The sequence below is a fragment of the Eleutherodactylus coqui genome, chromosome 7 (assembly GCF_035609145.1).
Source record: "Eleutherodactylus coqui strain aEleCoq1 chromosome 7, aEleCoq1.hap1, whole genome shotgun sequence".
Classification (NCBI taxonomy): domain Eukaryota; kingdom Metazoa; phylum Chordata; class Amphibia; order Anura; family Eleutherodactylidae; genus Eleutherodactylus; species Eleutherodactylus coqui.
In genome coordinates this window covers 186717568-186744868 of record NC_089843.1, presented here as the reverse complement: position 1 = coordinate 186744868, position 27301 = coordinate 186717568, and the positions used below count along the sequence as shown (strand labels likewise).

Sequence of the window (27301 nt, the reverse complement as noted above, 5' to 3'; positions counted from 1 at the left end):
CACTGACACAACGTGACATAGACAAACATACATGTACAAGAACAGCTCTATGTTGAGCTAGTAATAAAAGATGCTAGGAGAAAAAAAGCCCCATATGAGTGAATGGCTCATATAGCGAGAGGAAGGCACCTATACACGAAATTAGTATATGTGTACTAATGGGCGTACCCTAACTCTACCCTCGCTCATCTATTGGCTAATGGGATCACACCCCTCTTGGGGCGTCAACCTCTCAGCTGCTTTATAAGGAGACACATTCTCTCATAGACCTCATTATCCTCCAGTCTACCATCCAGACTGGAGGTGCTGCTGCATAGCTCTCTCGCTCCTACTTGATCTATCTTTACTGGGTATTTTGCCCTACTAGTAACAGCATTGAATCTCGTGGCTTTAGAATAGATTGGTTACAAGTATCTACTTTTTGGCTTTATTTAAGGCTCGCTGGCTAACCACTATTTTTGGGCGACCGTCTGTCTGCACTGGTTGTGCTTGTAGGCTACTGGTGGTAATTGTCCACCCTTTAGGAGTTTTTGAGAGGGGTGCACGGTCCAAGGGCCTGCATACTACCATCATCAGGCCTTGCGGTATCGTTGCACTCGTTCTATGCCAAGCTACGGCAGCCTTGTTTTCCCATATCAGCTAGGGTTATCGTACCCATTCTTAGTACAACTCTTCTACAATAATAGGTTCCTGATGAAGTCAGTACTCTGACGGAAACGTGTCGAACCAAGAACCAAATACGAATTAAATTTCATTCGTGAATCAACTCATCCACTTCTGGCATTGGTCCAGGATTCTCTTTTGAGAGACTCGTTATACCCATGAGTTGCTTGACCACAGTTTTGGTCATTAGCCTTGTACCATTGTTGGTTGGCACCAACATATACTAATTTCGTGTATAGGTGCCTTCCTCTCGCTATATGAGCCATTCACTCATATGGGGCTTTTTTTCTCCTAGCATCTTTTATTACTAGCTCAACATAGAGCTGTTCTTGTACATGTATGTTTGTCTATGTCACGTTGTGTCAGTGAGGCACCTTGAGGTTTTAAAATATTGTTTATTAAAAGCTACGTTTTAGGAATACATTCAGTGAATATTTCTAATAAAAGACTTGTCTTTATCGGTATTCCTCTGCCTCTGCGAGTTTCACATTTTTTGCTATTTATGGCAGGCTTCTTGTCAACAAGTATTGACACAAATTCATGGCTTTCGGAGGCCAACTCCGTATTTTCGGATAAAACCTTCCATCCGCAGTCACAATTCTCCTCTATTAAATCTACATTTAAACATCTCACATCAATATACAGGGAATATATGAGGAGCTGGTGGGAGATCCAAGGCCTCCAAAAATATTTGGAGCACGGCATTGTTCCAAGAGGCCTTCGATCCCCACTGCTCCCTCCCCCCTGTTGCCTGACCCCTGACTTTCTCTCTAAGTGGGAGAAGGAAATTACGGAGAGCTCCCTACGTCTGATTGGCTTCCTCTTACAGGAAGAAAAAATCACCTTCGAAAAAAACTCTAGACTCCTGACGGAGGCAATAGATAAAGCTAAGATATTTGCAACAGACCCTGAATTCCCTGCTAAAGAAAGAGCCTTGCAGGAGAATATAGAAAAACATACTCTCTTTATCAAAGAGAGAAAACACGCCCAATTTACACGTGACATACAAGATTTCAGAGAGAGCAGAGCGTATAAGATCCCACATACTAGATCGGATACAGAAATTAGCTCCTCTGAGAGTGAAGTATCGGAAGGCGAGTTCAATAAAAGATCTCAACAGGGAGTTTTTTTAGGAAAGGGCAGGGGGCGACAATCTACCAGAGCCAGAGGAAGGGGCCGTCCCCAAAATCGGGGAACAGGCTTTCTGGCGCAGCCTATCGGCCACTATTTCATGAGGGAACGCCGGAACCCTCTATGAATCTGAGTAGTACACACACAAATGTCAATACCCCCGCTCTACCGACACGGAATATGGGTGCCACCACTGATCCCATGTTGGTCACCTCAGACAAGTTACAGATTATCAATTTATCGTCATATGTCTTGTCCGAAGGCGAACTCGCACTCTTGGAGAGGGGCCTGTCCTTCGTCCCGACGTGCCAGTTCAACAGGTTTGTCTGGACGAAGGACATGGCCCTCTTCTTGAGGAAGCTGAGATGGATCAAACATTTTGCCATCAATGATCGTAAAAGGGCTTTGGAATTTGCTTTAGAACCTAGCGATATGTTCGCATTAAGGGAACTGGAAACTCTAGAACAGGACAACTCTAGAGGGAGGGGAGAAGGACCATTTACAGATCTCAAACTTAACAGCACCAAATTTCCTCCTCAGGGGCAGTCTCCATATGTGGACATTTTTGAAAAAATCATTCAAAATGAAATTAAGAACTGTCCAGTCCCCCCTAACAGAAAGAAGAACTTGTCCTCAAAAGAACTAGAGGCCCTTAAGAGTCTTGAGAATAACCGCGACATAATAATCAAGGCCGCGGACAAGGGTGGCAACATAGTCATCCTCTCACGCATCGACTATGTCGCCATGTGCAACAGAATTCTCAATGACACAATTACATATAGGACCTTGTCCCAGGATCCCACGGATACCTTCAGGGGTTCCCTTAAAGTTCTCCTAGACCAAGCTCTTCAGGACTCCTGCATTGATAAAATGGAATATGACTTTCTCCTCCCCACGCACCCACAAGTGGCCACATTTTACTCCCTTCGTAAGGTGCATAAGGGACTCCATCCCCTTAAAGGGAGGCCCATAGTTTCGGGGGTTGATAGCCTTTCTCAAAACAGCGGGATCTATATTGACAAAATTTTACGGCCATTCGTACAATCGCTTCCATCCTTCATCCAGGACACTCCGGATATCTTACGACATCTGGAGGGTATACATGTGGAAAAGGGGGTGTACCTAGCCTCCCTTGATATTGAGGCTCTATATAGCTCTATACTGCATCACATCGGCATAAGAGCGGTACATCATTTCCTCAAGCAGCGCGGTTGCGACTATATTAGACACAACCAGTTTGTACTTGACCTCCTTGAATTCATACTCACCCACAATTATTTCTTATTTAACGGCAGGATCCTCCACCAGCTCAGGGGCTCCGCGATGGGGAGCCCAGCTGCCCCATCTTACGCAAATCTGTTCCTGGGCTGGTGGGAGGAGCATCTTGTCTTTTCCGAGGGTAACAGTATGTGGACGGAGAAAATTCTAACCTGGCACCGCTACATCGACGACGTCTTCCTCCTCTGGTCGGGGACAATGGCAGAGTTCCAATCTTTTATCCTACATTTAAATGTCAACGACATCAATCTTAAGATCACTTCTGAAATACAGGAACAATCCTTGGCCTTCTTGGACATCTGTATTTCAAAAACCGCTCAAGGGTACCTATCCACCACACTATATAGGAAAAAGACAGCCACTAATAGCTTGCTGTCCTGGCAGAGCTGTCACCCCTACCCCCTACGCCGTGGGATCCCTAAAGGGCAATTTTTAAGGCTAAAGAGGAATTGCTCATCAGAGACCACATTTTTGAATGAGGGCATCAAATTAAAGGAGAGATTTCTCCAGAGGGGATACCCCTCTAAAATTATCGATCAAGCCTTTGATTTTGCAAAAAAACAAGATCGAATAACCTTATTGAAACCACGGGCAAAAACATCTACCAAGACGGCAAGGGTGATCGGCACCTATGACGATGGAGTACCCTTCATGCAAGAATTATTGCAGAAATATTGGCATATCTTGAAAGATGACCCTGATATTAAAGATGCTATCCCGGATGTTCCACTCTTCACATTCCGAAGGGGTAGGAACCTTAGAGATCACATCATCAAAAGTCATCTTGACACAGACCAGAGTAGACGCACATGGCTGGGGTCAGCTCGACCCAACGGTACCTTCCCATGTAATGATTGTGAAGCATGTCCCTTCATTCAGAAAGGGAAGAAATTCTGTTGTGCCACGACTGGTGCCTCATACGAGACAAGAGACTTCGTCAACTGTAGATCATCACATCTGGTCTACGTTGCTACCTGCCCGTGCCCCAAGAACTACATCGGCAAGACCATACAGGAATTCCGTAGACGTATCTTGGGGCACATAGGCAACATCAGGAGGGGGGAAAGTACCCCGCTGGCTAACCACATGCGCCAAATCCACGCTGACGATATGTTTAACATCAAATTTCAGGGCGTCGAATGCATCCGCAGTTTCGGAAGGAGAGGCGACACCAACCGAAAAGTATTACAAAAGGAACCTCAGTGGATCTTCCGTCTGGACTCAGTTTCCCCAAATGGCCTTAATGAAACCCTTCCGTTTGGCTGTTTCTTATGACTGCTTGTGTTACCATTAACTCCATCATGGGAGTGAGCATTTCACAATTTGGTTTTATCCTATCTTCTATACCTATCCCATTACCTAGGCTATCATCTGTTTAACATTTTTGGTAGGTCGGTCTCACCAGCTAATATGAATAATTCCGCTAAGGGCCTATTGGCAATAGTATATTTATTACTAATACTGACAAGGGTAGTGTTGTGAGACTCTGCATTCCCCAAAATGGGTCCAGCATCATGGAATATTTTTTATAATCATATATGTTGATCTTTCTTATCACTATCTTCTGATATATGACGCAATCGTTGCAGAGCGCACGTTTTTACCATTTACTGCATCTACAATAGCTGGTTTACACATCCCTTCCATTATGGATACATACAGATCGCCAATATTTCTATTATCCATCAATCTATATGATAAAAGGGTAGTTCAGGTCAGTCCCCAGCCCCTTCCATGAGACCCTGTAAGTGTCCCCGTTGCCATAGCAAGCCGGCATTCATACCCCACACATCGGGGCAGGTTTCCGATATGGGCTCCTCTCCCTATCTATGACACTCCGTCATGTGACTTCACCGTGCGTGCCTGCATCATTGCCTTCCGTCCCTGCAGTTCATACAGAGCGGGGAATATACTCGCGACCGACTCCTCCTCCACACGTGATCCTCGGTCACGTGACCACGCACATACGTGATTACGTCACCACTGGCCATCATCGGCTCCGGAATATGGCATCATTACCGATCGGACTTTGTGCTGAATAAAGGCATACACCGCTCATCCACATACTGGAGCAAACTTATGTATCACCACCGAAAGGTGGCTTCAGTACTGTTTCTTTCTCTTTCTCTTTTTTTTTTTTTTTGTTTAATACAGGTGTCGATTATCCTCCCAAGGGGGCGTACCCTAACTCTACCCTCGCGCATCTATTGGCTAATGGGATCACACCCCTCTTGGGGCGTCAACCTCTCAGCTGCTTTATAAGGAGACACATTCTCTCATAGACCTCATTATCCTCCAGTCTACCATCCAGACTGGAGGTGCTGCTGCATAGCTCTCTCGCTCCTACTTGATCTATCTTTACTGGGTATTTTGCCCTACTAGTAACAGCATTGAATCTCGTGGCTTTAGAATAGATTGGTTACAAGTATCTACTTTTTGGCTTTATTTAAGGCTCGCTAGCTAACCACTATTTTTGGGCGACCGTCTGTCTGCACTGGTTGTGCTTGTAGGCTACTGGTGGTAATTGTCCACCCTTTAGGAGTTTTTGAGAGGGGTGCACGGTCCAAGGGCCCGCATACTACCATCATCAGGCCTTGCGGTATCGTTGCACTCGTTCTATGCCAAGCTACGGCAGCCTTGTTTTCCCATATCAGCTAGGGTTATCGTACCCATTCTTAGTACAACTCTTCTACAATAATAGGTTCCTGATGAAGTCAGTACTCTGACAGAAACGCGTCGAACCAAGAACCAAATACGAATTAAATTTAATTTGTGAATCATCCACTTCTGGCATTGGTCCAGGATTCTCTTTTGAGAGACTCGTTATACCCATGAGTTGCTTGACCGCAGTTTTGGTCATTAGCCTTGTACCATTGTTGGTTGGCACCAACATATACTAATTTCGTGTATAGGTGCCTTCCTCTCGCTATATGAGCCATTCACTCATATGGGGCTTTTTTTCTCCTAGCATCTTTTATTACTAGCTCAACATAGAGCTGTTCTTGTACATGTATGTTTGTCTATGTCACGTTGTGTCAGTGAGGCACCTTGAGGTTTTAAAATATTGTTTATTAAAAGCTACGTTTTAGGAATACATTCAGTGAATATTTCTAATAAAAGACTTGTCTTTATCGGTATTCCTCTGCCTCTGCGAGTTTCACATTTTTTGCTATTTATGGCAGGCTTCTTGTCAACAAGTATTGACACAAATTCATGGCTTTCGGAGGCCAACTCCGTATTTTCGGATAAAACCTTCCATCCGCAGTCACAATTCTCCTCTATTAAATCTACATTTAAACATCTCCAATGGATAACAGTGATCATTTAAAGTAAAAAAAGTTTTTAAAAGTTTTTAAAAAGTTTAAAAAGCTTATGTTTCAGCTCCCCTCACGGATCATATCCGTGAGGGAGGATAAAAGTACGTACATAAGGCCCCTGGATTTATCTGCGGACCTTACCCCAGCTTCTGCGCACACGCCCATCGCCAAAATGACCCGTCGGACACATGCGCAAAAGCTGTGGATTGCCAAGATAATTTAAATTCCCCCTGCTCCTGGCTACAAAACTGAGCCAGGAGCCTGGAGATTTCACGGGAGGCCACGGTGAGCGGTTCCTGGTCACGTGTTCGCCATTATCAAATGGACTAATAAAAGCTATGGCTCCAGTGACAAAAAAGTTGTAGGAGACAGAATACGGTGACAAAAACATTTTCTTTTTTAATTTTATATTTTTTAAAAGTACTAAAACATATAAAACACTATGTAAATTTGTAATTGTACTGAACTGTAGAATGAGGGCTTAGTCACTCGGGCGTTTATTGCCGCGATTTGCGCATGCGCATGCGTCCGGCGATTTTTTAAAACCATTGCTTTGCAATGGTATCGGACACATGAGCGCTTTTTATGCGCTCGTCCGATAAATTAGAGAACAGAAATCGCAGATCGCACCTATCTGCGATCTGCGATTCCTGTTCTCTTCTCTATATGCGCTCAATGGGGCCGGCGGCAGCAGCGCCGACCCCAATGAGAACATATAGAAGATAAATTATTCTTCTCTGCCACAGCTGGAACAGCTGTGGCAGAGAAGAACGATGTTTGCCCATTGAATTCAATGGAGCGGCAATACAGCCGCTCCATTGAAAGCAATGGGCTGCCGGCGTGCGCGGGGTTAATTGTCGGGAAGGGGTTAAATATATAACCCCTTTCCTGCAATGCATCCTGAAAAGTGAAAAAATAAAAAAAAATGTATGTACTTACCTGCTCCCGGCAGCTGGAGATCCCGGCGGCCGGCCTGCAGTGGGTGTGAAGGGGGTGTGACTCAGGCTTGCCCCTGATTGGCTCAGCCTGAGCCAATCAGAGGCTGATCTCAGTCACACCCATTCATGAATTCATGAATGGGTGTGACTGAGACTTGCTTCTGATTGGCTCAGCGCTGAGCCAATCAGGGGCAAGCCTGAGTCACACCCCCTTCACACCCACTGCAGGCCGGCCGCCGGGATCTCCAGCTGCAGGGAGCAGGTAAGTACATACATTTTTTTTATTTTTTCACTTTTCAGGATGCATTGCAGGAAAGGGGTTATATATTTAACCCCTTCCCGACAATTCATCCCACACTCGCCCGCAGCGCTTGCATTCAATGGAGCCGCTGTATTGCCGTCTCCATTGAATGCAATGCGCTGGACAGCTCCGGCCCGTTTCTAATGAAACGCGGCTAGGAGCAGATTTTCGGGCGATTTTTGGGCCGATTTTTGGGCGCCGGTCACGCGATTTGCGCATGCGCATCCGTCATGCGATGCGCAAATCGCGTGAAAAACCGCCCGTGTGACTAAGGCCTGAATTAGCATGCCATTTTTACCACACAGTGAACACCATAGAAGCAAGATATCCCCCCCCCCCCATGGTTTAATTGCATATTTTCTTTTGCATTCCACTCCATTTAGAAATTTTGAAAGCTTTTCAATAGAATTTATGGTACACTAAGGATACCATTAAAAAATATAAGTGATCCTAAAAGAAAACAATGCCTTGTATGGCTCTGTCGATGTTGAAATAAAAAAGTTATACCTCTTTCAACAAAGGGATGAAAAATGGCTGCTCCTTCACATATTTTATATCTAATTAAAATCAGATAATTTAACTTTTTACATTTTTCTAATGTGTTTTTATTTTCATTCACTGCGACAACCAAGGCTCTTGTAAGCTGTTAGACTATTTCTCACTGAAAAAGGCCCGAAAATAAAATATAATCTTTATTAATTTAAAGGATAAAAAACCCCTCTAGATTCCGGGGGTAATTGAGACCCGAAACAGACACAAAGAGACAAACACACAAAAAACCTATAGGAATTTAAGCAATTGGCTTAGATACATCAATTCATACCGACCTCATTGGTTTTAGAGGTAGGTAATACTGTGAGGGCGTAAAATGAATTAGTGAAAGCGGTGGCCGTTTCCTGTGAAAGGGGGCCAGAAAGGTGGTCACTAAATAATTAGCTTATGGTTATTATCCACTGATGGAAACGTGCGCGTTATGTTAGAGGGCCTCGTTCACACCAGGATATATTGCCACTCCACAGTATTAAGTAAGGGGTGCTGATACTCAGCAATCCATTTCACAAAAAAATATTATTGTATTCATGTCCAATTGTGACAACAATGCCCTGTGTCCATATGTCACAATTGCTACAATTGCTATTCCGATAGGGGCAACGGTATGATTAGCAAAGCTACTATTTACCTAAAATAACATTTATGTGCTGCAAAAACAAAATCACTCTAAAGTGTTGTCTCCCTTCCCACTACCCTGTTGTCCACTGTCTGCTCTCACATGATTGACAGGGAATGTTAGGACAGCAGAACTGTGGGAATGAGCCATCCTGCTCATTGAACTGTATGCAGAGAGGAGGGGGAGGAAAATACACACAATTGTGCTGGAACTAATGCTGAGGTGTCTGCTGCTGTTTATAAACATGTACATTGCTTAAGGCCCATTTACACGGAGCGATGATCGCTTTAAAAAAAAAAATCCCTAAAAAATGATTGTTTGAGCGATTATCGTTGCATCTAAAAGCGCAGCCATCATTCACTTTTCATGTACTGCTGGCTGATCGTTAAATTCAGACCAACCTAAAAATCTTCCTGCGGTCTTATCAGGAGTTCTCCGCGGGTAGTACTGATTGAATTGTTTCCCGTCAGAGAACAAAGGAGCTGAAAGCAGATAAGAGCCCTTCGGCTATTAACTGCATTCAGCTAAAGGCTTCATTTGCACACTAAATAGCTATTACGTAGCTGAGTAGCTACTTAATAGTTTATGCAAAATGATCGCTCAAAGCTGTCACTCAAACTGTTGTTTGCGCAGTCTTTGAGCGATCATCGCTCCGTGTAAATGGGCCTTAAGTCTTGCTGTACATTCCTACATGATGAAGTTATGTGTATGTAACAGACAATCAGAGACCACAGTCTCCGCAACTGTGCCATTTATTGAAATAATCTACACTAATGTTAACTGTCTGTTGTCTGGCTTTAGTAACATTGCATCATTTTCTCATATTTTAGGCGTTCCATTTCCGAAGAACTTTATGTCAGTAGCTAAAATTATATTAAAGCGACTTTTCCGAGTCTATGCCCATATCTATCACCAGCACTTCGACTCAGTGATCCAGTTGCAGGAAGAGGCACATCTCAACACATCATTTAAGCACTTTATATTTTTTGTCCAGGTAATGACGACTTATGCAGTATAACATATTTCAGTTGCCTGTTTTTCTGAAGGACAATTTGTTTGTTCTGGCCGCCAGTGCTATTTATGTATACAAAATGTTCTAATATACAATTAGTATATTGTGCAAAAGTTTTAGGCAAGTGTGGAGAAAATGTTGCGAAGTAAGAATGCTTTCAAAAATAGAAGTATTAATAGTTTTTTTTGTTAATTAGCAAAATGCAAAGAGAATTAGAGAAATCTAAATAAAATCAATATTTGGTGTGACCATCCTTTGTCTTAAAAAAACAGCATCAATTCTTCTAGGTACACTTGCACACAGTTTTTGAAGGAACTGAGCTTTTTTTAAAACATCTTGAAGAACTAACCATAAATCTTCTGTACAATTAATGTTGCTCATATCCTTCTGTCTCTTCATGTAATCGCAGACAGACTAGATGATGCTGAGATCAGGCTCCTTGTTCTTTTTTTACACTGAAGATAGTTGCTAATATAGTTCTTAGTGATATTGGCTGGATGTTTGGGGTCGTTGTCTTGCTGCGGAAAAAAAATTAGAGTCAATCAGACACCTTCTATTTTTGAAAAAAATTCTTACTCTACAGCATTTTGTAAACACCTGCCTAAAACCTTTAGGCTTGTTTTTGCATGAAACGCATGAGCACCAAATATTCGCATGACCGAAGCGGGCGTCACACTGAAAAAAAAACGCACTTGGCTGCGTTTATGGGCACATAAAGTATGCTGCCCGCTATTCCCTGCTGCGGCTGTGACAGCTGCAGTAGGGGATTCCTTGGACGTACAACCCCTGGATGCTGTCACATTCAGGGATTTCACCTTGTGGTCAATGGGCCGGCAGCAACAGCGCAGCCCCGTTGACGTATGGAGAAGATCGTGATCCTCTGCCAGAGCTGTGACAGCTGTGGCCAAGGACTTCTTCATCTCCGCAGGGAGTCCCCTTATCAGTGAACACTGTGACAGCATTGTCACAGTGTCCAGTGACTAGGGGACTCCTCACGGAGATGAAGAAGTCCTTGGCCACAGCTGTCACAGCTGTACCAGAGGACCACAATGCTATCCCATTGAATTCAATGTAGCCAGCGCTACATCCAGCTCCATTGAAAGCAGTGAGATGCTGGCAGCCCTCGCAGTAATTTTCGGGTAAGGGCTTTAAATATAAACCCTTTCCTGAAAATCATCCCTAAAATGTGTAAAAAATTTTAAAAAGTATGTACTCCCCTCTCCGCCGCTGCTGGGGCTCAGGCGTATCCAGTCGCATCTTCTCCTGAACTGCTTTGAAGTGCTTTCAGCAGTTCAGGAGAAGACTCGGCTGGATGTGCCTATGCCCCGACACTGGCGGAGAGGTGAGTATATATTTTTTACACATTCTAGGGATGATTTTCAGGGAAGGGCTTATATTTAACCCCTTCCCTCCCCATGACGTACCGTTACGTTATGGGAGCAGGGTACTTCCCGCAACATGACGTATCGGTACGTCATGTCATTAAAGTGTCGCCGCGGTGACACAGCAGTGATGTCTGCTGACATAGTCAGCAGACAAGCGCTGCGTGCGGGCTGGGGACCAATCACATTGGTCCCTCCCCCACGATAGCTGTGATTGGTCAGTGAAAAACTCCCTGTCCAATCACAGCGCGGCAGCGGAGTTCGCGCTGTTTACAGTAGGGGCACTGTCTGCAAGCACCTCAGTGTGTTTCTGGTGCTTGTAGACAGAGCACATACTGTATAGTGTGTGAAAAAAACGAGCAATTAGAGTGTAGATTAGGCAGGGAGTGAGTGATTAGTAGTGTAGTGTAGTGTAGTGTAGTGATCAGAAGTGTAGTGTAGTGTAGTGTAGTGATCAGCAGTGTAGTGAGTGTGTGATCAGAAGCGTAGTGTAGTGAGTGACCTGTAGTGTGTGATCAGAAGTGTAGTGTAGTGTAGTGTAGTGAGTGACCTGTAGTGTGTGATCAGAAGTGTAGTGTAGTGAGTGACCTGTAGTGTGTGATCAGAAGTGTAGTATAGCTGTGATCTGTAGTGTAGTTTAGTGTGTGATCAGAAGTGTAGTGTAGCTGTGACCTGTAGTGTGCTGTAGTGTGTGATCAGATGTGTAGTGAGTGAGGGATCAGAAGTGTAGTGCAGTGAGTGACCTGTAGTGTGCAATCAGCAGTGTAGTGTAGTGTTAGTGTATCTCTTGGTGTAAAAAAAAAAAAAAAAGTTCAGTTTGTTCCCATTTCGTTACCTATCCCGTCACCCGTCATTAGTCAGTGTAGCTAGTCCGTGTTGTGTATTCGTCTGTGTAAAAAAAAAATACAAAAAAAGTTCTGTTTGTTCCCATTTCGTTACCTATCCAGTCACCTGTCATTGGTCAGTGTAGCGTGTAGTTAGTCCATCTAGTGTGTAGCGTGTAGTTAGTCCGTGTAGTGTCAGTGTATTCGTCTGTGTAAAAAAAAATACGAAAAACCAAAAAAAGTTCCTGTTCCCATTTCATTACCTACCCCATCACCCGTCATTAGTCAGTGTAGCGTGTAGTTAGTTCGTCTAGTGTGTAGCGTGTAGTTAGTCCATGTAGTGTCAGTGTATTCGTCTGTGTAAAAAAAAATACCAAAAAACCCCCCAAAAAAGTTCTTGCTGTTCCCATTTCGTTACCTATCCCGTCATCCGTCATTAATCAGTGTAGCGTGTAGTTAGTCCGTCTAGTGTGTAGCGTGTAGTTAGTCAGTGTAGCGTGTTGCGTGTAGTTAGTCAGTGTAGCGTGTTGTGTGTAGTTACTCAGTGTAACGTTTAGTCTGTCAGTGTAAAAAAAAAAAAAAAACAGCGTGTGCTCATTGCAGTATTGTTCAGTGTGAATACACCACATAAGTTTCCGCTGTCATTCTGACCCCGTCCCGCGGTCACACCATCCCGCAGTGTCCTATCCAATAAAACTTTTTCCCTGTGTGCCCAATTCTATATTACTATGGCCCGCAGAAGGTTCACTGCAGAGGAAGCGTATGCAATCATTGCGTCAGAATCAGACTCAGATAGTGGTGATGACCCCACTTTTTTGGCATTTTCCAACTCATCATCATCATCATTATCAAGCAAGTCAGAGATCCCTGCACCCCCAAGAAGGCGTCCAAGGACTGCAACTGACCCCAATGAATCTGATGCTCACTGGAGTACCCCTGAACATTTCATACCCCAGATCCCTGACTTTATTGAGAACCCAGGGATTCAATTTAATACGGAAGAGCTCAGAGGGAAGGACTTCAAGTTTTTTTGGGTTTTTTTTTTAACTTGTATGCCCAGAATTTTATAGAAGAAAATCTCAATTCCAGCTATGCCAGACCCGATAGATGCACTCCAGTGGATGCACTAGAGATAAAAAAATTTGGGGGGCTTATACTAAATATGGGGCTAGTAGAGAAGCCAACGATCAGGGCATACTGGAGTACCAATATTTTGTATCATACAACAATGTTTCGCATTGCGATGTCGAGGACGCCCTTTGAAAGTATTTTAAATTCCTGCACTATAATGATAACCAGCAGTGCCCCCCCAGCGATCACCTCAATCAGTTGTATAAAATGAGGCCCGTAATAGACCATTTTAACTCCAAGTTTGCCCAGGCGTATACCCCAGAGATAAATATTATAGTAGATGAGTCCCTGGTACACTTCAAGGGGAGGCTAAAATTCTGCCAGTACCTGCCCAGTAAGTGGGCACGGTATGGCGTGAAGTAGTACAAGCTGTGCGAAAGTACATCAGGGTACACCCACAAGTTCCACATTTATGAGCGGAAGGACACTAAAATTGAGCCCCCAGAATGCCCCCTCCCCCCCCCCCCCTGTGCTGGGAGTAGCAGGAAAAATAGTGTGGGAACTGGTGCACCCACTATTAGACCAGGGTTACCATCTGTACCTGGATAACTTTTATACCAGTGTCCCCCTGTTTCAGTGCCTCGCTTCCAGAGGAACAGTGGCATGTGGCACTGTTTGGAAAAATCAAAAAAGCCTCCCTAAGACGCTGCTTGGGCAACTGCTCAGAAGGGGTGAGAGCCGGGCCCAATGCAGCGACAATGTATTGTGCGTCAAATATGAGGACAAGAGGGATGTCCTTATGTTGACGACAATACACAGCCACAGCAGTACCCCCTGCCCAGTACGAGGTACCAGTGCAGAGACCCCCAAACCAGACTGCGTCCTCGACTATAATAAGTACATGGAAGGGGTAGATCTATCAGACCAGGTACTGGAGCTGTATAAAGCCATGCGGAAAACACGGGTGTGGTACAAAACCTGGCCATGCACCTCGTACAGATGGCACTATATAATGCCTACGTGCTGTTCCGAGGTGCAGGCCACAGGGGAACATGGGATCTTACTCTTTATTAAAACCTTACCAAACTCTTATAAATAACCGACACAGACACCAATATTGGATAAATAAGCCCGCGGTGTTTATTAACGGGGTTACAAACATTTGGGGAGAAATATAACCAATAATAACCATAACACTTCCTGTAAACTCTGTTACAGACCCAAGTTTATTAACCAATCAATAACCATAACAGTTCATGTAAACTCTGTCTTACAGACACGAGTTTACCACCACCAAACTCTCCCCAAGTTTACCTGCCCACCCGCCTAATGCGGGCGACAATCCCCCATTAAATACACCGCGACAAATCTACGGGAGGGAGGGCGGGATGCTGCTTCCTTTCCAGATGATGATGGCACACATCTCTGCACCTCCATATCTCACTGCTGCTCCTCTCAGCTTGTTCCTCTGGACCAATCACCAGCCACTGTCAGGCCACCAGATTCTGCCTGACAACCACAGGCATTTCCCACCATTTTTCTTCAGCCAATCATCTGCTGCTGCCAACCAGTCCATCACTGGGCAGAACTCACTCTCTTCCATCTCATCTGACCCAGTAATGACCTTTGTAACATATCATGGTTAACCAGAAAACCTTCTCCATAGAAGGTGACATATCATCCATCCATCATGTACATAAAGCTCCCAGATCCCATGAGGCTTTCTCTCCTAACTGTCCCTCAAGCCTTACATGGGATCTTACGCTTTATTAAAACCTTACCAAACTCTTATAAATAACCGACACAGACACCAATATTGGATAAATAAGGCCGCGGTGTTTATTAACGGGGTTACAAACATTTGGGGAGAAATATAACCAATAATAACCATAACACTTCCTGTAAACTCTGTTACAGACCCAAGTTTATTAACCAATCAATAACCATAACAGTTCATGTAAACTCTGTCTTACAGACACGAGTTTACCACCACCAAACTCTCCCCAAGTTTACCTGCCCACCTGCCTAATGCGGGCAACAATCCCCCACCAGGCCATGGCATCCACTAATGACATGGCCCCCCCAACACCCGCAGCCTCCTCAATCATCTACACAACTCCATAATAAAAATATCCAACACAATCTCTGTCAAGTATACTATAACACTCCTATAGAATCCTGGAACCAAACCTTCCATATCAGCATGACTAAAAAGAAAACATCCACTCCTGGCGTGAGCTCTACCACCGGGTTAACCCTTCTTCGAATTCTCTCGCTATATACAGACCTCGGCCATGACCCTAATAATCGAGGAACAATATCTGAAAAAAAACTATCACTGTATCTGGAACCTTGTTCTAATGCTCCACATCTCCCTTTCAATGTCCCACGACATATGAATGTGTTCTCTTCTATGTCATTAACCCCTAAGTTTAAAATCAAAACATCTGGACAGGGCCCACGTGATTCTCCAAACCCACGTGACTCTCCAAGCCCACATGACTTTATACATCAGTTCCGCCATTAATCCACTCCACCTCCTACATCTGCAACCGCACCAAAAAATTTCAAACTGTGATCTGTACAAACCTAAATTTTCAGAACAACAGTGATCCGCTGCCGTTCTCCAAGCCCAGTACACAAAGGACGGTCCAACAATCCACACAATACTTTTCTTAATTCCTAAAATGAAAAAAGAATTAGTACACCATATTATTCAGGCGTATGTACAACTTAAACTGAGATGAACCCTATCTGTCTACTTTTTCTTCAATAAAACCACACCTGTAAACAATTAAGCACCATTATATATTAAAAGCAAGATAATGACTGTCCATCATCCCTGTCTCCCTGAAAACAAGACAGGGTCTTCTACTAATTTTGCTCCACAAGATCTTACTTTTGCCATGTATAACTGCCTGGACACTATTTCCCTTTCTTTTTTTTGTTAAATTAACTGCAACTAGGGCTTAATTTTGGAATAGGGCTTAAAGTTTAAGCATCCTGGAAAATCCTGCTAGGGTTTATTTCCGGGTAGGTTTTATCACTGGAGAAACAGGGTACATGGATCAACAAAGAACCTGGTGCTTGCAGGCATAGCCACATAAACGCCTGCAAATTCCAAAGCAAGCATATATTCTCATGAAAATGAGCAAACAAGCGAATTCACACCCCTTTACCCATTGTGTCTTATTTTTTATTTATTTATTTATTTATTTATTTATTTATTATTATTATTATTATTATTATAAAGCTCCCATGGTTGGACAAATCCTTAAGGCCCCAAAGTCACATCTAAACAGCCGTACCTCATCTGCTGATCTACACACTTCAGGCAATACTTTCACCAACTTCCCTTGTAAGCTCAATGTGATAGCAGAGCATTGATCAGCGGCATCAGCTACTGCCTTACAGCCCCTGATCAATCTCTCTACCTGAAAAACAATTAATAGGTACCAGATTATGCCATCTTTGAAAGAAAGCCATACCCAACATTACCTTCCAAACTGAGCTATACGAGCGCTGCATCCTAAATGTTGGACTCTTCTTCCCTGAATTGCTGCATCAGCAAACAAGACTATAAGATAGCAGCATTAATCTCACACCGACCATCTCTAACCCCCAATAAGAGGTTATATGTTAGACATAATCTGATTGGTATACGAACTAACTGGTGCTGACCGGCTCTTACCCACAATCACTCCATAATCATTATCCACTGATGTCAGCACCTCATGATAACTCCTCTGCTTCCACAAACTCCCATCACCAAGCTGACTGACCATTAAAGTCACAGATACCAACCATACCACTAGATCCTGCTTTAGCTCCCTTGACATCTGTGCATGCGATGTATGGGCCTTCCAACCGCACATCACCACACATAACCTGTGGGAATACCTGCGACCAATAATAATCACCTGTAAAGCCGAACAGGACAGACCTGCTAACCGCTGCAACTCCCTCCATGTAATCGTCCTTCATACATAATGTCTGACTAATTAAACCCATAAACTATACACCCCTGACATTGGCAATTATAAAACCATCACAATGCTATCAATTAAATACCTAAAACTCCAACCGAGTACACAGCCATACCATTTTTTCCGTTCGCCAGCGGCACCCCCAAAATCCTCCATCCTGACCACATGCCCTCTAAAACTTGTGCATACCCTCATTACCCTGATGCCCCATAAACAACAATCATCTAAGTAGTGTATTACACCAACATCAGGAGATTCCTTCCTCCCACCTACTCTAAAAATGAGGATAGTCCTAAATAATAAGATGCCTTAGATCCCATCGGTAACGCCGAACCGGAAACCAAAGGATTAACACCCTAACCATTAAGAAGTTATCCGGATACTGCATCACATGACCGAAGTGCCATAATAAAGCCAATGTAGTCACATGATGCATATCTTAATGCCAGCAGCAGAAGAGCGCCTCAACATTCAGAAAAAACTGCTTGGGGTAAGATAGATGATAAATAACCAGGAGGAGATAGACTACTTCTGTGGCATCACCCTTAAAGGGGACAACCTCAAAGGGGGGGATCAAAATGACCGGCAACCCTGCCCTCATCTATGTGATTTAGTAATTTAACTAGATCAGGATCATAAATAACTGAAATTAACTTATTAACCCCTTCACAGCTGAGTCCCTTTCACTCATGCACATGTAAGCCGTACCGGGATCCTTCTTTAATGAGCCGGGCCTACTTCCAATATGAGAGCCTCACTGGAGTCTTGCCCTATTGTAGGAAATTCTCTATTTCCTGGATGCAAGGAATTTGTACTGATTTCTGACTAAAACCACCATAAATGGATGAGATCGGCACAATATGAGCTCTCATGGCAGTACCCACAGCTCTTACCTCAGTACCCACACCGCTCCATTACCTCAATCCCATAACTGTAACCACACACCGAGGTAGTGAGGCGCCCCAAGAATGTCTATAAACCACCTAACTAGTTACACCGAGGAAACACCAACACCCCGGTAACCATTATTAACCCGTTCCCGCTGCAGGGCGTAAGTTTACGTCCTGGCAGCCTGGTACTTCCCGCAACAGGACGTAAACTTACGTCCTGGAGATAGCACGGGATCACATGTGATCCTGCTCTATCCCGCAGCGGGAGACGGCTGTCAGTCACGGCCGGCGTCCCGCTGCAACAGCGGGGGGGCATCGGAGATGCGCCCCCCCCTGTTAACCTCTACTTAGATCGCGGCAGGGAAAGAGTTCACAGAGGGAGCAGACTCCCTCTGTGTCTCCGGACGGAACTCGCGATGTCATCGCGAGAGCCCGGGCTGTCACCATGGCAACAGGACGCCAGACACTGGCGTCCTGTATTGCCTATGCCTATGATCGCTGTATAAGCGATAAGGCATGGAGAGCAGTAGCTCTGCCATGCCTTATGACAGCGATCATCAGGGCAGTGGTCAAAGTCCCTCAGAGGGACACAAACAGTGTAAAAAAAACAAAGATTAAAAAAATGAATAAAAAAAATGTAAAAAAGAGTAAAAAAAACATTTTTTATGCTTTTTCTCAGATTAGCATAAAAAAAGGTAAAGAAAAAGTAAAACCCCACATATTGGGTATTGTCGCATCCGTAACGACACGTACAATAAGATGCACATGCTTTTGATTGTGCACGGAAAAAAACGCTAAAAAAAACGCTAAAAAACTGAGGCAAAATGCTAATTTTTAGCATTTTGCCTCACTTAAAACGCAATAAAAGTGATCAAAAAAGCCGTATGTACCCCAAAATGGTACCAGTAAAAACTACAGCTTGTCTCACAAAAAATAAGCCCTCACAGAGCTCCGTACATCAAAAAATAAAAAAGTTACAGGACTTTGAATGCAGCAATTTAGAATAGAAAAAAGATTTCCAAAAAAAAGGGTTTTTATTGCAGAAAAGTGGGAAAACCTAAAAAAAAATGTAAGAATTTTGGTATCGTTGTAACCGTACCGACACGCAGAAAAAATGGAATGTCTCATTTATGCTGCATGATTAATGCTGTAAAAAAAAAAAATCTATGGCAGAATTGATGCGTTTTCTCTCCCTGCTATCATCAAAAAAAAAAAGAAGTTTTACAATATAGTCTATGTACCCAAAAGTGGCACCGATAAAAACTACAGTTCGCCACGCAAAAAACAAACCCTCATACGGCCACGTCGACGGAAAAATAAAAAAGTTATGACTTTTGATAAACAGAGAAGAAAATCCGCCAAAAATTGTTGCGTCCTTAAACCCAAAATAGGCCATGTCATGAAGGGGTTAATAATCTCTGTTCCTCCGGTCATCATTAGATTCTGATTCTTTATATGAAAGTAACAGTTATAAAATAACAAGTAATAATAAACCAAATCTGATTAACAGCAGCAGCCGCCTCAACCACAGACTGCATGCAGCAATTACCTCACAGCTGATAGGTGACCAGTTATCTCACAGCTGACAGATACCAAGCAGTGGTTAGAGCTGACAGTCTATACAGTGGTCTCCTGCAGCGCTCAGTTACCTCAGAGCTCAGTCACCTCAGCTCAGGTAGACCCCATTAATAAAACACAACTGTTAAGCAGACATACCTTTTTTTCCCCCTCATCCCCTGACTAGCCCTCTCTTTACAGCCTAGTAAGGGTTAACACTAACACATTTAAACTGACAAATCTACCTTAGGGGGCGCTCACACGACGGCCCCCATGCCCAGCACCCTGTGAGCCAAAGCCAGGAGCAGAAAGTACAATGGAAAGATTCACATGTGTTCCCCATAATGGACCCGCTCCTGGCTCCGGCCCACCAAATCCGAGCACAAAAACCGCCGTGTGAGATCGCCCCCAACTGGTACACAAGCTAAATCCTTCTATACACAGGTGCCAGTGACCAGGGGTACCACCTGGTTACCGGGGGTCTCACCACTTGTAGAGCTTCACCTGTACGCTACCATTACAGCAGCACAGGACTTGGCAGAGGGGCCGTCGCCATCTTGTAGAGCTTCATCCGTACCCTGAACCTGCAGCAGTACAGGACTTGGTGTTGGCATCTGGTGGCACTGTTCCTGCTGGTATTGGCATCTGGTGGCACTGTTCCTGCTGGTGTTGGCATCTGCTAGGCACTGTTCCTGCTGGTGTTGGCATCTGCTGGGCACTGTTCCCGCTGCCAGGTTTCAGTCACCTCCGAACGGATGAAGGTAAAGGCAGCCTCTGCGTTTGCTTCGCTGGTAATTTTCTGTTGACAAGTCCTCCTCAGATACAAGTGTTCACACAATGTCCTCTGCAGCTCCTCCTGGCCGGCGCTGCTGACAAGTCCTAAGCTGAAGCACAGGGGATTCCAGAAATCTGTGAAACTGTTCCTCACTGACCACTTCATCCTCGCTGACAATCAGCCGCTGGAGAAAGTCCTCCATCTTCACAGAGGGTCTGAAGCTGAGACAGGAATTGTGAGGGGAGCTGACAGGAACAGGGAGCTGTCACCTGGATGCTGCCATGCTGCTTCCCTTCCAGATGATGATGGCCCACATCTCTGCACCTCCATATCTCACTGCTGCTCCTCTCAGCTTGTTCCTCTGGACCAATCACCAGCCACTGTCAGGCCACCAGATTCTGCCTGACAACCACAGGCATTTCCCACCATTTTTCTTCAGCCAATCATCTGCTGCTGCCAACCAGTCCATCACTGGGCAGAACTCACTCTCTTCCATCTCATCTGACCCAGTAATGACCTTTGTAACATATCATGGTTAACCAGAAAACCTTCTCCATAGAAGGTGACATATCATCCATCCATCATGTACATAAAGCTCCCAGATCCCATGAGGCTTTCTCTCCTAACTGTCCCTCAAGCCTTACATTCCTTGAATTTCAGGAAGAAGTAATCAAGGACCTAATATTTGGGGACCAGGAGGTGGGGGAGAGGCCCAGTACTTCTGGAAGTGAGGCCACGAGGATTGTACCAGGGCAGCATTTTCCCAATTCCCTCAACTGCGACAAAGAGAAGGACCCAAAAGAGGTGCAGAGTCGGCTATAAACAGGGGATAAGAAAAGACACTGTATACCACTGTGAAACGTGCCCCACACAACCCGGCCTGTGTATAAAAAATTGTTTTAAGATCTACCACACGTCCCTGAAATTTTAATTTTATTATTGCCCTGACGTTTTACCCTGATGTACTTCGCACAACTTGTACATAAACCACATGCCAAGTCCTTCCCTTCTGAGCCCTGCGCCCTAACAACAGTTTACATCCATATATGGGGCATTTCCCTGTTGGGTAACAGTCGGTAGAAGGGGAGATGAAAGGGAGGGGGAGGAGGAGGGAAGGATGGGTCGGTTGCCAGCGGCCGGATGACTCAGTATTAGATTCCAGATGATGCCTAACAACGGTAGAACCGTTTGGGTTAAGATTGTAATGTACGTGTTTGGAGCCAGGCCTTTAGTTCCGGGATACTCCTGAATAGAATCCAGGTCGTCCAGGTGGCATAGTACTTCGGGGAGTTTCCTCTATCTGCCGCACCAAGGTCCTCCATGTGACTTATGTTGTCCATGATTTCCAGCCAGAGAGTTCTCGTAGGGGGCGAGGGCGACCTCCACAGCCTCGGTATTGTCTGTCTCCTAGCCATGAGAAAGAATCTGAGGATGCTTTTTTTTTATTTGGAAAGAGGTCCCTGGACCATAGACAGCAGGGCTGCTTCTGGTGTCAAAACCACACTATCTCTATGAATTGTGTTGTAAAGATTGGTGATTTCTTGCCACAATGGTAGGACCAGAGGACAAGACCACCAAATATGTGTGAGGTCGCCTCTGCCACCCTGGCATCTCCAGCAGACATCTGGGGTTTGGGGGAACATCTTAGCTAACTGCACCAGGGTCCTGTACCACCTGGACAAGATCTTATAATTGGTTTCCTGAAATTTAGAGGAGATGGCCATGGAGTGGGTTAATATAAAGGCGTTTCTCCACATGTCTTTTTGAAAGGTTTCCCCAAGCTCTCTCTCCCAGCTTGCCATAAATCCTGGTGGATCTTCTCACATTTCTGTGTCCAGCAGGAGGCTATAGAGAACCGGGACTTTAAACGGGCCAGATGCAGGGGATGTGCATAGCTGTTCAAACCGGGAGTGAGGAGCCTGGAGTGAGACCAGAGGACCCAGGGACAGGACAAAGTGTCTAATTTGCAGATACTGAAACCAAGCTCCGGTCCGGGGCCCCCCCACCCATCCAGGAACTCGCTCATTGGTCGAACCCCGAGGTTTGATACAACGTCCCTAACCCTCAGCACAGTAGGGGTACCTTATGACAGAAGCGTAGAGCTCCTCATGAGAGTCGGTAGTTCCGGATTGCCCGTCACCGGCGTAAGAGGGCCGGGGCGAGAAACCAGACCCAGGTGTGAGGCAAAGCCATTCCATGTCTCAAGGATCTGTTTCAATAGGGGCGAGAGCAAGGGTGCCCCCCCTGCCAGTGATGGCGGGAGCCAAAATGCGCCTGTTATGAGGGCAGGGAGTTCCTCCCGTTCTAAATCTACCCAAAGTTTGGCCGGGTTATTATGGATGATGTCGAGGACACATCTGCAGATGGACGCCTTATAGTAAGTAGAAAAGCTGGGCATACTTACTCCTCCATCACCCTTTCTTCTAATAAGGGTCTTGTATTTGACCCTTGGTTTGGTTCCTCCCCATACGAACTCCAAGAAGTTCTTGCGGAGCCTAGTCAAATACGGTTTGGGGATTTTTATTGGTAAGGTGTGGAAAAGATATAAGAGCCTAGGCAAGGCATCCATTTTTAAGGCGTTTATTCTCCCAAGCCAAGATAGGGTAAGGGCTTTCCATTTCTTAAAATCTTTTCCAAAGCTGTCGAGCATTGGCTTAAAATTTGCTTCAAAGAGGGCTGTCGAGCATTGGCTTAAAATTTGCTTCAAAGAGGGCTTTAGGATGACTGGTGGTGTTAATACCTAGGTATTTAAATGTGATCGCTCCTCCACTTCATGGCGGAGGATTTGCTAACAGCGGATGCTACTTCTGGAGGGATCGTGACATTGAGGATCTCTGATTTACTAATGTTGATTTTGAAATTGCTGACATTGCCAAACCTCTCAAATTCCTTCAGGGCTATTGGGAGAGCTACCCGAGGGTTTGTCTTTAAGAGATCATCCGCGAAAAGAGAGCGTTTATGTTCGGAGGAGGCTGTGTGTACCCCTCGTATGTCGGGGTTGCTTCTTAGGGCGTTGGCCAGGGACTCCATCACCAGGACATACAGGAAGGGGGAAAGAGGGCACCCCTGTCTCCTCCCATTCTTCATTTTAAATGGTGGGGATAGGGCGCCGTTCACTCTAACTCTGACTGAGGGATCGCAGTATAAGGCCATGACCCAGTCGATAAATCTGGGACCCAGTCCAATCTTCTTCAGGGTCGCCTCCAGGAACCCCCAGTGTACCCCGTCAAAGGCTTTTTTGGCGTCCACTGACATTAAGCACAGGCCCCCCCCCCCCCCCCCGAGAGGCGTGCCCACGAGATCAGGGAGATCGTTCTGATAGTATTGTCCCTTGCCTCACGGCCCAAGACAAAGCCTGACTGTTCGCGATTGATTAAGGGAGGGATGAGAGGCCTCAATCGAGAAGCTAGAATTTTTGAGAACAATTTAGTATAAATGTTTAATAGGGAAATGGGGCGATAGTTGGAGCAGAGCGTATGTTCCTTCCCCTGTTTCGGAATGATTGTAATTATTGCCTGTAAGGCCTGAAGTGGGAAAGAGCATGAGCCAGAGACGGAATTGAAGGTAGCAGCTAGTGGGGAGGTTATAAGATCCCCAAATGCCTTATAAAAGCGGGGGATAAACCCGTCCGGGCCAGGGCTCTTTCCCAGCTTTAGGTTTTGGATTGCCTCTTTTATCTCCTCCTCTGTGATATTGTTCTCTAAGCCAGTCGCTACCTCCTCTTTAAGTGTTCCAGGGGCAAACCTATTCAAGTGATTGTCAATTGCCTGGGTCTATACGTCCGCCCCCCCTTCCCGCAAATCATATAGATTCTGGTGGTATTACTTAAAGCATTCCAAGATGTCTCTGTTGGAGTGGATTATTCCCTTAGAGGGGGAGTTTAGTGAGGGTATGTATGGGGTGGATGTCCTGGGATGGATAGCCCTAGCCAGCATTCGACCACATTCCCCTGCTCATAAAAGCTGTAACGCCATCTGTCTCTAGCGCATAGCGATTGCTGATCTAGAATAGAAAGAATCTTACTCCTAGTATCTGAAATTTCTGCTCTGAGTGCCTCAGAGGGGGATCTCTTATTAGTTGACTCTAAGTCGCCCAACGTAGCCATTAAGTTCTTTAGCCCTTTTTGCCGCTCTCGCTTCATCCGTGCGCCATGGGAGATGAAGACCCCTCTGATCACACATTTTAAGGCTTCCCTCTGGGTGGGACGAGGCATGGGATGGTGTAGATGGTCTGACATGAAATTCTGGATCGTTTGTTTTACCTCGTCTATGCATAGCGGGTCTTTAAGAAGGTTGTCGTTGAGGCCCCACGAATGGTTCCCTCTCTTCTCATTGAAACCTTGTAGGGCCCCCAGGACCGGAGCATGGTCGGACAAAAGAAAAATCCCAATAGTGCTAGAGGGAGACAGATCCAAAAGGTCGTGTGATATGAACAAGTAATCTAAACGATTGTAGCTGTTGTGGGCTAGTGAATGATAGCTTAAATCTTTAGTTTTAGGATGCAGGAGCCTCCATAGGTCCACTAACCTTAGGGCTCTTTTAAATTTACGTAATTCAGAAAAGGTTACACCGGACCTACCCCGAAGATGGGGTTAAGGCATAAATTAAAATCTCCTCCCAGGATTATGTGCGACCCCGCAGCAAAGGTCAAGAGAGTGTCAATAATCCGAAGGCCGAAGAGTATTTGTGCTTGGTTGGGAAAGTAGACATTTGCTATGGTTAAGACCTTGGTGCCGACGGAGATTTTGAGGAACACATATCGCCCATCTGGGTCAATCTCAGAGGAGATGACCTCGTGGGGGAGATTTCTGTGGATTGCTATCGATGTGCCACATTTTTGTTTCCGGGTGGGGGCTGTGAAACCAAGTTGCATAGTATTTAGACTTACAGTTAGGAGTATTATTCAGCGAGAAGTGAGTTTTTTGTAGGAGCGCGATCATGACTTTATTCTTGTGAAGATGTCTGAGTATCTGGCCTCTTTTGGGCGGTTTGTTCAGGCATCTGATGTTGTAGGTACAGAACGTTAGGCTATCCATTGTCGCTTTTCGGGAGGAGAGAGACGGTCACTGGCAACCTAGGGGAGAGCGGGGTAGGAGAGGAGGGAGAGACAAAAACATACGAACAAACTATACATCCGGAAAGATCCGGAACTAAACAGGCCATTCCCCAATCGTCGTCGGGTATCAGACCACACAAGGTGTTGTCCAGCCTGGTGGAGGCAATGGTTGACAACTGCGGGGCAAGGTGCTCCCGACCGTTACTGGTATAGCTCAATTACCCCAGAGAGGGGCTCAGTGGTGTGAACCAGGTAACTTAATAATAGAAGAAAAGATTTTGCGAGAAGCAGGCAAATTGAGATTAAGCAGATATAAGATAGGTGCTTTATATATAGGTGTAGAGGTATACAGCTAGCAGGTGTTAGTTAGGTGCATGAAGAAGCCAGTGAGACCTGGGACAGGAGGCGAGAGAAACAGAGGGGGGGGGCTCCCCGCACCACAGGCCTGTCCATGTTGGGAGCCCCGTGCGTGGTATCAAATACAGGACGCAGTAGGCTCCCCCCTCAAGTCCGATCCGCCCGGGTCTTTAAGAACCTATATGTGAAGGTGGCGTGAAGTCTTCATGTCGGTGGAGGTCTAGGTTTGCGGTCGCTCCGCTTGCATGTTGATCCGACGGTCTGCCAATACTCTGACGTTGGTTGAGCCGGTAGGGATGGCAGGGCCGGCCAGTCTGGCAGAGAAAGCATCAGGAGTTTGAAAGTCCCCAGAAAGTTAGGGAGATCCCCCAGAGAGCGGAAGGTGGCAGATTTGCCGTTCTTCCAAGCCACCAGCTGAAACGGGTAGCCCCATCTATATGGAATATCCTTTCCTTTAAGGGCCTCCAATAATGGTTTTAATGCTTTGCGTAATTGTAGAGTTCTCCTGGCTAGGTCAGGCAATAGAAGAACAGGTTCCTCTTGGTAGGATAGATTTCCCGCTCCTCTAGCTTGTTTTAGTATGTCCTCCTTGTCCTTATAAAAGTGGATACGACAAATAACGTCACGAGGGCGTCTTGAGTTGAGATTCTTGGGGTCGAGAGATCTATGTATGCGGTCGATTTCTATTGGTTTATCTCGTGGCCTTTGAATAAGGGAACCAAAGAAGTCCTGAGCCCACTGCTCCAGCTGTGCATTGGTGATGTTTTCTGAGAGGCCCCTCACGCGGATGTTATTTCTTCTGTGTCTATTTTCTAGATTGTCAATATGCGCAAGAATGTTGGAAATCTGTGTTGAGTGAGACATGATGACTTGTCTATGGGCTTCTAGTACTGAATTAGTTTGTTCTTGGGCCTCTTCTATCGCCTGCACTCTGTGTCCGATCTGTTGTATATCTCTCTGTATCAGCGTTACCGCTTCTCTGTGAGATTGCTCGAGATGGGAAAAAGATGCGTTGATTTCAGTTTTGGTGGGGAGGGTTCTGAGGTGCGCTTTCCAATCCCAGTCGCTACAGGGCTTGCCGGCAGCCCATTGCTTTCAATGGGGCTGCAGAAGCACCAGCCTCATTGAAAGCAATGGGAGAACATCCTGCTCCTGTGCCAGAGGATCGTGTTCTTCACTGTATGTTCTCAAGTGAGCCGCCGCTGCTGCCGCCAGACCCATTGACCACACCCTATATCGTTTATGTTTTGGAATTTCTGAACTGGGTGTCTTTCTTTTTGGGCTATTTCTTATAGTGACTAATCAGCACCACTGCACTATATGCATGGTGATTACTACCGTATGATCTATCTTTTTATTGACCTGGTATATCTAAAGGTCACATATTTCATATAACCTGGCTGGCCTATGCATCCTTACCCAGTTTACCTAGGTGTGATTTTGTTTATGTATGTGTGCTGTCAGTTCATAAGACCGGCCTAGTTATTTTAATTAATTTCTCTAATGATTATCTATCTAAGGCTGCCTGTCCACGGGCGTTTTTGCATTGCGTTCCCCGCGGCGATAATCCGGCCACAGGGAACGCAGTGCTATGAA

At 45.3% G+C, this 27301-nt stretch overlaps 1 protein-coding gene across 1 annotated transcript in view; it reads left to right on the top strand.

Annotated features, from left to right (window-relative positions):
- The window catches only part of LOC136573017 (MOB kinase activator 1B), an 83947-nt gene that overhangs the window by 55052 nt on the left and 1594 nt on the right, over positions 1–27301 (top strand). Inside the window, exon 5 of the mRNA XM_066574111.1 lies at positions 9627–9790. Coding sequence (XP_066430208.1) covers positions 9627–9790 — 164 coding nt within the window. The remainder of the gene's footprint in view (positions 1–9626; positions 9791–27301) is intronic.